Genomic DNA, 12,077 nt, shown 5'->3' with positions numbered 1-12,077 from the left:
TGATGGCAGGCTGCCAGGCAAGCAGAGGCGACTTCTCCCCTACCTGGCCTTTTAAAATGCTTGGCACTGAGCATGGAAACTAATAAAGTGGGAAAGCATTGCAATTAAGCTACAAGGGGACAGAAAGGGATCAGTCCTAGCCCATGAATCTCTCCAGTTTGAAGAGAGGTTGTCACCAACTCCAAGAAAGCTCTTCTTGCTGTCTTTTCTTCTATTATGGTGGAAAGAGCTCACTGTTTCAGTGAGGAGATTTGGAGAAACATTAGGAAAAGTCTTTTTGGAAAGTATATAGCATCGGGTGATGAAAGAGACACCCTCTTAGGAGCCTGAGAAATCTCAATCTGAATCCCATTTCTTAACTTAGGCAAGTGACTTCACCTCTGTGGGCTTAGGTGTCCTCATCTGTAAAATAAGATTAATGATATCTACCTGGCAGAATCGCAGGGAATTAAATAAGATGATGGATCTTATGCAAATGCCTGACACATAGCAGAACCCTCCAAAAGTTAGTTTTTTTTTTGTCTTTGTAGAAGGGAAAAATAAATAAAGAACACATGCTTGTAGAGCAGGCTCCTGGGAAGAGAACACTCCAAACTGAAGAGTTTGGTAGCACCACCCCCCACCAGGGCAGAACCAGAAAATCTGCGTACAGATGTTAGTTTTGACCATTTTGTCTGGGTATCTTTTCCAGAGGGAACAAAGCAGAAGGGAAGTCTAAGCCCAAGGCAGAAAGGACACCTCTATAGTACTGCTTGTGTTGTTTTAAACATTCCACTCAATTTATAAATAATCCCTAGAAAAGTAGTATGTATTTTAGCACAGAGTGCCCCAACAATCCCTCTTTTAGAGACGGAATCTTCTTCCTTGCTGAGTTTGAAGGACAAGCTTCCCTATATTTTGGCTTGCTTTAGCAATATTTGTACAGCACTTTACAGCTTACAAGGTGTTTTCACATCCAGTGTGTTGTTTGCTTCTCACAACACCCTATGAATTAGTAAATTATTAGCAACACTTGCTGGTGAGTATGCTGAAGGCTAGAGGTCAGTGAATCACCCAGATGAAAAGTGTGGCAGGAGAGGGGGCCCTCCGATGAAGCCAGGACTTCCTTGCTCCCATTCCTGTGCTGCTCCCCCATGGCATCAAGCTGCTTTTTTTTCTGAGAAGTCCTAGCAGGTGACAGTATCTGTGAATCCTTGGGAAACACTTCCATAGAGCACCTGGGGAAGTCCTGTAATCCTGAGAGCACTTGCTAGCTGCAGGGCACCAAGTTCATTTGCATCTCAATTGCGGTGGTTGATGTGTTTATGCATCAGATTAGATTAGATTCATTCAACAAACATTTGACAGAGAATAATGAGGGAAAAATCATTCTTACCAGTTTATTTCTCAATCACATGGAAAAGGAAAAATGTATTTGAGTACTGCTTCTAAGGATGGAGACAGAAGAGTAGCTGGCTTTCTCTGCAGTTAAATGCTCCAAGTACTGTGCTAAAATGCAGAATCTTTAGTAACTAGAAATAAATGATGGAAAATGTAATCTAGTCTTCTCTCACTTAGTTACCTTTGGCTCTACAGTCAGGGAAAGGCAATGATGGCATAGATCCGTCCAAGGCCACCAGTGGAATTTTGGGGCTCCATGGGTTAGTCAAAAATCCATTGTCTTGAGCATGGACAGCAAAGAGGCCACAGAAGCTACTTATTGGTTAAAATCAGTAGTGGCCATCCCATGCCCATAAGCCTTAAGAAGAATCAGTCTTTTCCCCCAGAGGTCAGGCACTCAGAGCAATGGGTCTTCTAGATGACCAGCACCGTCAGACTATGCATAAGTCACCTGGCTTGTTCCTTCTGCAACACTGCCTAGTGGGAATCTCTTGCCCCTTTTTGATGTTGAATTTCCTAGGCTTCCTTAATATCACACCACTGTGCTTTTCTTCCTATTTCTCAGACATTTTTCTCTTTCTTACTGTGACACCACTTCTAACTTCTACTTGATAAACGTGGTCTTCCCCAGGGTCGTGGACTTGGCCTTCTGTCAAGCTGCTTCAATTATTACCTCTGTGAAGATGACCTCCAAAAGGGCATCTCTCTCTAGCTTTCAGCCTACCCCTTACCCCTCTCAGCCTTATTCCAATCTTCTGCTAAACCTCCATAACTGAATATCAAACCAGGTAGATCACACTCATTCCCACGCCTGCCCCAAACTTTCTCTTTCCTCCATTTCTGCTCAAGGTATCACCATACCTCTAACTGCAAAGAAGTGAAATCTTAAGACTCTTCACCTTCCTTTATCCCACTGTAGTCAAATTCCATTCTTCCTTCTACTGCCAGGTGTCTCACATCCATCCTTTTCTCTCTATTCCTCTTGCATTGCCACCACTGTGGTCCATGTCTCATCCTTACCTTGGTTAGAGAATTGGCCAAGCTAACTTAAAATACTCTGATCAATTTCTAACCAACTCAATGAAGTAAAAATTCCTCAGCATTCAAGGACCTTCCAGTCTTGCTGCAATCTTCTTTTCCTACCTTACCTTCTTCTAATCTCTTACACTCATTTTCTCCAGCCAAACAGGCCTGCTCTACATTTTCTGAAAATACTCTATTGTTTCCAAGTCCCTGCCTTTGTGGATGAGGCCCCTTCTGCCTGGAATGTCAGGACCTCTGATGAAATCCCACGCTTCAAAGTACAACTCAAGTGCCAGCTAGTATAGTAGGTTAGAAATCTAGCTCTTCCACTTACGAGTGTTGGACCACCAATCTCTCTTAGCCTCAGTTTACCGATTCATAAAAATGGAGACAATGACAGTACCAAGAGCTCAAGGGTTGTTGTGATAATTAAATGGGATGAGTGCTCAATGAATGATGATGATGAGGATGAAGACTACCAATGACAACAGCCTTAAGTCATCTTCCTCTGAACTCTCATACCACTAACCTCAGACCATCTGCAACATGACGTCCCTTGCTTGAGGTCCTAATTTGTCTAGGGCCTACCGCCGCACAAGGTCCTGACTCTCTTCTTATTCACTGACCAATTCTTTAAGGATCTAATTGAGTAGTTAATCGTAACTTGCCTTGTTTTTCCTTGAGACCATAAGCTCCAAGGTAAGATCTGTGTGTGTACATCTGCTTATAGGTCAAGGTATCTATTATGTTGCCTGCTTATTATAAGGGAGGTGCTCTCTAAGCATCTACCTTAAACAGGTACCACCTTCTGTACAAACTACTTTGTACAAGCCACCGCTGCACAATGTTAGTGTGAGGTGGCCACGTGCCCAGTGGTCTAGATGTTTTGTTTTCCTTCATATCTTTAACCCAGGAACTAAAAGCATTTATAGCTAACTAACTGAAGCATACTCTGCATAGCACTTACCACAGAGCGGGCCTTCAATAAATGTCAGTGACAGCGCTTGGGCTTCGTGGCTAGACAGACCTGGTTTTAATTCCTGCTCCACCATTAACTTAGAAGAGTAACCTTGAGCTAGTCACTTCAGCCCTAAAAGCCTCAGTTTCCTCCCTCATTCGTTAAATGGAGTATCTACCTCATGAAGCAGTCAAAGAGGCTTTAAGATAATGCATATTAGCTTCCCAGCACATAAGATAGCTTGTAAAAGTTTTTCAACTCTCCACTGCACCCCCGACACACACTGACTGAGACAGACATATTTTTCTCACCCTCCTGAGCATTATTACTTAAAATGGAGAACTTATCCTAGACAAATTTTTCAAATGATCATTAACCCCTAAGAGCTATATGTAACTAAGTTCTCAAGTTCTGCGGTTCTCAATTCTTCCAGGGCACAAGAGCAAATGTGTGTGGTAGGGATCATGGAGACTGCAGTCTCAATGCCTGTGTATGTTAGATCTCAAATAGATGGCCCCTCCCACTATCCCCCCAGGGATAAGGTTTCAGAAGACCTCCGCAGCCATCTGATCAGGGGACAGCCAAGTTGAAGGATTAACGTGGTTTCTCTCTGTCGGTGGGCTTGGTAATTGCCCAGATGTAGTGGATTGTAAACTGGAGGACTGGGTCTAACACAACACTAACACACCACTGGGCCAGCACAACTTCACTTTTTTCAGAGTTGAAAACTCGACTAATCTTTAATGAGAAGGCAGTCTTGGGGAACCTTGCTTTCTTGGCAGTGCTCTCAGATAAAGGGAGAAGGGAACTGGGGAAGGACTAATGAAGTCCAGATGTGGGCAAACTGAAGCTTGATCCTAAATAAACAAGTCTTCAAGGTATTAAGCTCTTCTTCTTGTCTCTCCAGCAAGAAATTTGCATGTGGGTCAGAGCCCCTAGGGGGAGAACTTTAGGGAGAGGGAGAAGTCAGCCAAGAAATCCTTCCTGGAGAAGATGTCTGCTTGGTGTTTATTTAGTACCTACCATGTGCAAGGCCACGTGTTAGGCATTGTAGAATCTATACAAAGGGGAAAAGACCTGGCCTCTACCTTTCAGACACCTATTATTTAGCAGGTGAGGCAACACCTATACAGGAACCACATTTCAAGGCAATATGAACTAAAGGTGTTCTCTGCCTGCTCGAGAGGAGTCAGTTCTGGCAATTAATGGCAAGGGACAAAATGCAGCTAGTTGGGCTGAGGTTCACCACTGTGTCCCCAGCACCTGGCACACCATAGGTGCTGGATAAATATTGTGGAAGGAGGCAGGCTTCAGAAGGCAGCAGTGGTGTCATTATTTCAGAAAGCCTTGGATTTACAATCAGAGGACTCCTGGTCTGGCCTTGCCACTAATGAGTTATGTAAACGTCACTTAATAATATCCTTGAGCCCCAGTTGCCTTGCTGTAACAGCCCATCTCCTGGGATTACTACCAGGTGCAAATAAAATAATTTGCACATAAAGTCCACTTTGTAAACTGTACGCCACTGCAGGACTGAAAAGGATGATTCCCACTGATCATACAAGTAATGTCACTTGATTTGACCCCCAAAGCAAGTCTATGGGGTTGGTGAACTACTGTCACCATTTTACAGAAAGGAAAGAGAGGCTCTCAGGGGGTTGATGGCTTGCCCAAGGTTGAAGGACAAGTAGCAGAACTAGTAAGTACAAAAGCTGGGGCAAGAATCTAAGTCAGATGATGCCAAACTGCGCTGTTTTTCCAATTAGGGATACTATTGCAGAGAGATAGTATTCAAACTGGGTCTCAAGGGAAAAGTAGGATTGTTATGGTTAGAGGGAGAGCGGATTCAACTATGACTCACTCATGAATCAATTCCTAGATATTAAGAACCTACATAAACCCCTCTTGGGGTCTGACCAAGGCAAGCACTGAGCCGATGTTTATTTTAAAAGAATACTGAGCATTTTTTCCATATTAAAATATTTGCCCATAGTATTCTTTGCAGGGCAGTACAAAGTAAAAATGAAAGGAGGTTTGATAGGAGATGATGTTTTACTGTTTGCTCCTAATCTCACTGCTGCTAGAGTCATTAAGCCTTTGCAAGGCAGGGATAGGAACTATTGCCTTGTGGATTTGGAAGGAATTCCTATTATGCTACAATTCCAGAATCTGAGATACATCTGAAAAAGAGGTCCACATGACGAGGTTTTTCCATATCTCCTGCCATAGAAAGGTGTCTGTTTTCCCTATAACATCTGAAGATTTGCATCTCAACACAAGACTGGTCTCCTCTACTGGCATTCCATTCCTTTGTTGTGAGGACTATCCAAACTGGAGTGCAAGCAGCCAAATCAGTCAAGGCTTCTCTTGTCCTTTTAAACAAACCTGACATTCGGCAGGAGAAGGCCTGGGCAGCAAGTAGCAGAATGATTAGATTTCCAGCTCTGGGGCAGCCTCCACCCTCCTGGACTGTCACTCACACCTTCTGATCAGAAGCAGACTCTGGGTGGAGCTAGCCAGGCTCTTAAGGCCAGTCGTCATGGGTAAGTGAGAGATGGCAAGGGGGTGGGGCATGGTTAATAAAAGTTGTATAGCTTTTCCAGAATTGAGGATACCACCTATAAAAGGAACTTCATCACTTTGCCTTCATTTCTGCCTTTACTTTTCTCCATGAGCACTCTTGGTATTTTATGGCAGGTAAGCTAGTGGACCTCATTAGGCTAGCTCACATTAGGCTAGCCTACATCACACACCAGCCTCCAGCTGAAATGCAACAGCAGCTGCATCAGGAGGCAGGAGTCCTCTTGCAAAAAGCACTGGAGTGTAAGTCAGGAGACCTGGATTCTAATTAGTGAAAGGCAGGGAGAAACATGTCCAAAGGCTGGGGTTCCTTTTCTGACTCTTTTTGTTACCAGGTACGGGGTCATAGCACTGAGTACTTTTCACCCATTAGTTCATTTAATCCTCAAACCCTTCAAAAAGTAAGGATATTATTTCCCCATTTAACAGATGAGTCTACTGAGGTTCAAAGAGGTTAATTAACCTGCCACATGTTCCACTGCTAGTGAGCAGAGGAAATCAGATCTAGACCAGAGCTCATACACCTAACCCCTTGCTAAACTGAGGACCATGAGAATACCTAGCACTTGAGGTTTCTGTGAAGGTGAAATGTGTCAACAGAGTCTATGTGCTGCGATGGTACCCAGTAGCACTTGACAAAGAGTAACATTTATTGCAGTATTTTCTTGCCTGGTCTTTCTCTAAACTATAGGAAAACACTATCCAAACATACTTTGCTGACATTGTATATGATGAGGAAACAAAGCTGTTTCTCCTTCCAGCTCATCCTGTAAGCAGGGTCACAACACATGATTTTATCAAGGAAACTTGAGAGGTCAGGGAGCATGCATTTTAATTAAAACATCAACAAGACATGAGGAGAGGAACATGCCACAACTAGCTTCTCAAAAGCAAATTTTTCTTAAAAATGCTGGAATCTCGAGGAAGGGGATGGCCTTGGCAAGCAGCAGGGGACAAGCTGCTGACCAGGACATTTGTTTGGGGAAGGAAGAACAGAAGAGAAGCATGGATCTCAAAGAAGCTACTTTAGCACTTTGCTTTTCCATTCCTTGGGTCAAGTCAGAAAACCAGAACCACTCCTATCTAGAACACTCTGCATTCCACCTGCCCACTGCTACAAAGTGCATTCCCATGCATTATAGCATTTCATTCTTATCGTAATCCCCAGGAGTGACTCCAAACATGTTTCCCATTTTACAGATGAGGAAAATGAGGCTGAGAGCAAACCAATGATCCACCTAATTCACACAGCCAGTAGTGTAAAGGCCTCTGATGAGTGTCCCTTTCCACAACACCATGCCAGCAAGCAGCCTGCTAGGCAAACCAGGAATAATCCCAGGTAGCTAGAGTGAAGGCCACGTGATATCTGTGCTCCTGTTGCTATCCTTATCTCACCAACTCCTGGGTTATAATGGGCTTCCTAAAAGCTTTCAATTAACTGATCCTCCAAGTTTCAAAAACACCTGTTCAAACCTTAGTACAAGACACTGTGCAATTATTTACTTTTCATTACAAACACCTTTAACCAGGAAAAGCCATTCTTCCTGAAGAACTCAACCCCACAACTGTCAATTTCAAGCAAATAGTAAAATTAGATCTTTTATTTTTCAGTTTTTGAACACAAAAGATCCTTAGTCCAACTTTAAGAAACTACTAGAGCTGCTAAATTAACTGTTTTTCTTCTAAAACTTGGAAAGAATTCTGCTGGCCCCCCTTCCCCCTCCCCAATTTCAAACTGTTGACTGTGTGGCTGGTTTACAATGTTATTTAAAAACAAAGAAGGGTCTCAACATTTACAACCAATCCCCAGAGTGGGGAAGCAAAAGAAAAACCATGAAATGTGGTTCATGTAACATCAGCAGCTTACATTTGATTCAAAGTAGGCAAGATAAGTTAACTGCTTATCCCCTTGAACAGTTCATTTGGATAGGATAGCCAACCCCCAATCTGATATTAAGTCTGCAAGATGGAAAAGGGAATTTGAAATGAGCCAGGTTATGAGCTTGAGCTCCAATTTCCTAAGTTACTAGCTGAAGGCATTGAGCATGTCATTTAACCCCTTTGACCTTCTGATTTTAATGGGGATAACAGCATTTATTTCACACTTAGTGTTGTTAATGTTAACTTCCTTCCTTCTTGGCTTGCCAGTATAGGCCAGAGATAAGTTTCCAGGCTATGCTCAAGGTGACGAGGATCCATGAGAGAGAATTTATAATCCCATGTTCATGTTTATCCCTGTGCTGCTTTGAATGTATTATGTCCCCCAGAAAAAGCCATATTCTTTGATGCAACCTTATGGGGTAGACATATTAGTGGGGATTAAGTTGGAATGTTTGGATTAGGTTGTTTGCATGGAAATACGACCCACCCAAATGTAGGTCATAACTCTGATGAGATTATTTCCATGGAGGTGTGGTCCCACCCATTCAGGGTGGGCCCTGATGAGTGGAGCCATATAAATGAGTTCATGAGCAGAGGGAACTCAGTATAGCCGTGAGTGACATTTTGAAGAGCAACTGAGAGTGACATTTTGGAGAGAAACTGAAGCCTAGAGAGGAACATCCTGGGAGAAAGCCATTTTGAAACCAGAACTTGGAGCAGACCCCAGCCACATGCCTTCCCAGCTAACAGAGGTTTTTCAGACGCCATTGACCATTCTCCAGTGAAGATATCTGATTGCTGATGTGTTACCTTGGACACTTATGGCCTTAAGACTCTAACCACGTAACCAAATAAACCCCCTTTTATAAAAGCCAATCCATCTCTCGTGTTTTGCACTCTGGCAGCATTAGCAAACTAGAACAATCCCTTTCACCCATGTGACTGGGGATCAAGGGCAAAGATCAAACTTAGAAATTACTGAAGGTGGAGAATGGACAGCTGTGCAAAACGTATGAATCACAAATTACAAGGCTGGATTTCAATCTCCCATTCCCTGTCTAAAATGGGCACATCTATAACAGGGTGGTAACCTTCCAAGTTATCCAGGTGGGCCCAACCCAATTCCCATGAGCCTACCACTGTTCAAAAACAATTCTGGAATCCGTCAAAGTCTGGGGCACAATTTTCCAATATGTTCAATGAGCACTTCACCTTTTAAAGGAAGACCTGGATATAAGCCTGGACTTTATACCTGCAGATGAATAATGTGCATAGCAACTAAGAGTTTGCCAAGTATATCAGCATTCATGATCTCTTTTATTCTTCACTGCAACACTGTGAAGAAAGATAGTCATTCTTGTTTTTAATGACATACAGCTCAGCAGCAGTGGTAGGCTCAGGTCTAGATCCCAGGTCTCTAGATTCCAAGTGCTATTTACTTTTCCCTTGATTGTATAGCCTCTGGGCTGAGATCTATACAATATGCCAGAAAAAAGCAGTGGTGTTCTCTCTTACAGCTGTACAGTGATGGTGGAGAGAACAGTACGAATGCCTAAGGATGCATAGCAAGGCATTCCCCTTCTCCGGGGCTCAGTTTTGTAGCTCAGTGGTTTAGACTCTGACGTAAGAGGCAACTATGTCCAAATCCCAACTGCACCACTTATTAACCAAGTGACCTTGGGCAAATTATTTTTACTTTGTGAACCTCAGTTTCTTAATTTGTAGAAGAAAGATGATAACAGTATCCATACTTCATTGGACTATTGTGAGGATAATGCATGTAAAATATTTTATAAGGGTGCTAAGCATGCATTAATTTCACAGTAAATTTTGGCTTTTTTAATAGCATTAATGGCATGAAATTAAAAGTAGTAAATAAAATGCTACTATCTGTAAAGTCTCTGTAGCTCTGAGACATTCTCTAATATTACAATACAAGGTAAAGTCAGACAGGATTCATCATGGCAGGATCTGGGTGCTTACCGCAAGGATGGCAATCACGATCCCCACGGCAGAGAGCACAGCGTCATTTATTGTCTCACCAGTTTTCAACGGATATTTGATGCTCTCATCATTGCAGTAAAACCCTCGATGGTAAGGCTTGATGGTGCTTGTCTCGATGATGAGGAAGGGCAGGCCCGCTGGTCAAGATGGAACCATCACATGTGCCAGGGAGAAACAAGGGGGAAAAGATCAGTGCAAGAAGGCCAAAGAGGAGCAACCTACAGAAAAGACCACCTCAAATAACCACACTGATAAGGATATTAATTCCCTCATTTGCAGCAACCTTTGGCCTATGGAGACCTTTCACTACATGCCTCCCACCGACTCCTTTCACTATCTCGGACAGGTGAATAGCATCATCTTCCTTTAAGGATGGAAGCCTGAGGTCTAATGAGGTGGAATGTCTTGCCCAAGAACAGAGGGAGGCAGTGGGAGAGCCAAAGTAGGAGCTATTCCACTGCTCCACAACCCCCTGCTAAAAACTAAAGTTCAACTTATAATTACTAATAGATCCTCAAATCTAATGATATCTCATTTTTCCTTCAAGAGCATTCATTTCTTCAGGGGCTCACGTCTTTTCAAGGTATAGTCCCTTTTCAGAAACTCATCCTAGGACTAGGTGGCAGTGAATAATTAAGGCCTTAAAGTCAGATAAACTGAATGTGAATCCCAGATCTACTGCTTCCTAGCAGCGTGATCTCTGGTTCTCACTCCATCTCCCCAAACCTCAGCTTCCCCATATGCATTGTGGTGCTATCGAAGTACATAAAACCACTAGTACAATGCCTGGCACATAGGAGCTGCTCAAAGAATGCCATTTTCAATCCTTTTTCGTTCATCACTCAAAGAGTCACTGACAAGACTCCACACAGCTGAGCTCAGCCCTGCTGCCTACAGAACTGGAGTGGAGCAAGGACAACCAGAAGCACCAAGAAACTCTTGCAGCTGTTGCTGGCTACCAGTGGCCAACTCAGATGGCATTCTTGCAAAGGTCATGGCAAATGGATTCCACCACCTGCTAGGGAAAGTCCCTCAAAGCCATGAAGTGAAAAGCAAAGACCTCCAGTCTCTGACGCAAGGACTACTGCAATAGCCTCATAGTTGGTTTCTAGCCTCCACTGCTTCTTACACACATCCACCAGTTTACTTCGGGAAGACAGATTCTGCCTCGATTATGCCATTGTGTTGCTTTAAACCTCTTCAATGGCTCCAGTTCTTCAGGGTAAGATAAAGTTCCAAACTATGGCCTCTGGGGTTCTCTATGACCTGACCCTCTCCTCTCCAGCTTCATGGTCTACTGTCCTCTTCACCCACCCTCCAAGAAAACATTACACAGAGGCTCTCCCTCTGCTCATGCTATTCTCTTAGACTGGAATGTCCCTTCCTCCCCCACCGGTCGCTCAGGCCAATCCCCAGTGCCACCAAAGTAAACAATGAACCACTGAATCTCAGGGCTAGGGAAGACCACAAAAAGTATCTTGGTAATAATCATGGTCATGATTGCCCACAAAAAAACATGTAAGGTAATTTATATCCATTTTTGCACTGAATTTTTTCAACAACCCTGAGAGATGATTTTTAAAACATCATTTAAGTACTGCTATCCCCCATCTTCAAGTGGAGAGAATGGAGACTCAGTATATTGCACTCATTCAGGGCCTCTTAATCCTCCCTTCCAAATGCCCAAATCCCTAATTCAACTTTGCAAATTGCTTTCGCCCAAATGTGAATTTCATTACCTGAAAAATCCCAAGATAAGTGGTTGTTGAAAAGATAAAACTCGACATTCATATTTCTCAAAAAGAATTAAATTCATGTCATGTTGCTTGAAGCCCCAGATAACCTCTAAAAAAATGTACCATGAACTCCACAATTTTTCAATTACCTTGGTCCAGACAGGCAACGATAAAAATGCTCACTTTCTAAAAAGTGTATTTATGTATCACTGTGCATACACACATGAATTTATTTGGTTTTATACTTTGGATTTATTTGAATTCTATGGCTATTTATTTTGTGACCCCTAACTGCTTCCTGTTAGAACAACAATTTACTTTATCAAATTTATACTGGTGCTTTGAAAAGAAAGAACAGCAACACACCACCACATTGTGCCTGACCTTCTCAAAGTAAACACAGAGGGGCCCTGGAAGGCAATAAGCATTAGCTCTTGAAACGCTGTCTTTGCAATGGAGAAGGGGGGTGGGGGTAGGGGTAGGCAGGGCGTAACTGTTCTGGCTTGGAAATAGCA

General features: G+C 43.0%; 1 protein-coding gene across 1 annotated transcript in view; it reads right to left on the bottom strand.

Moving 5' to 3' along the window:
* Window positions 1-12,077, bottom strand: part of PLPP3 (phospholipid phosphatase 3) — a 79,476-nt gene that overhangs the window by 30,499 nt on the left and 36,900 nt on the right. The window contains exon 2 of the mRNA XM_037827112.1: window positions 9,806-9,963. Coding sequence (XP_037683040.1) covers window positions 9,806-9,963 — 158 coding nt within the window. The remainder of the gene's footprint in view (window positions 1-9,805; window positions 9,964-12,077) is intronic.

Source organism: Choloepus didactylus, chromosome 2 (genome assembly GCF_015220235.1).
Source record: "Choloepus didactylus isolate mChoDid1 chromosome 2, mChoDid1.pri, whole genome shotgun sequence".
In the NCBI taxonomy this organism is placed as follows: Eukaryota; Metazoa; Chordata; class Mammalia; order Pilosa; family Megalonychidae; genus Choloepus; species Choloepus didactylus.
Note: the sequence above shows the minus strand (reverse complement) of the source record. Positions and strands in the feature narration are given on the sequence as shown.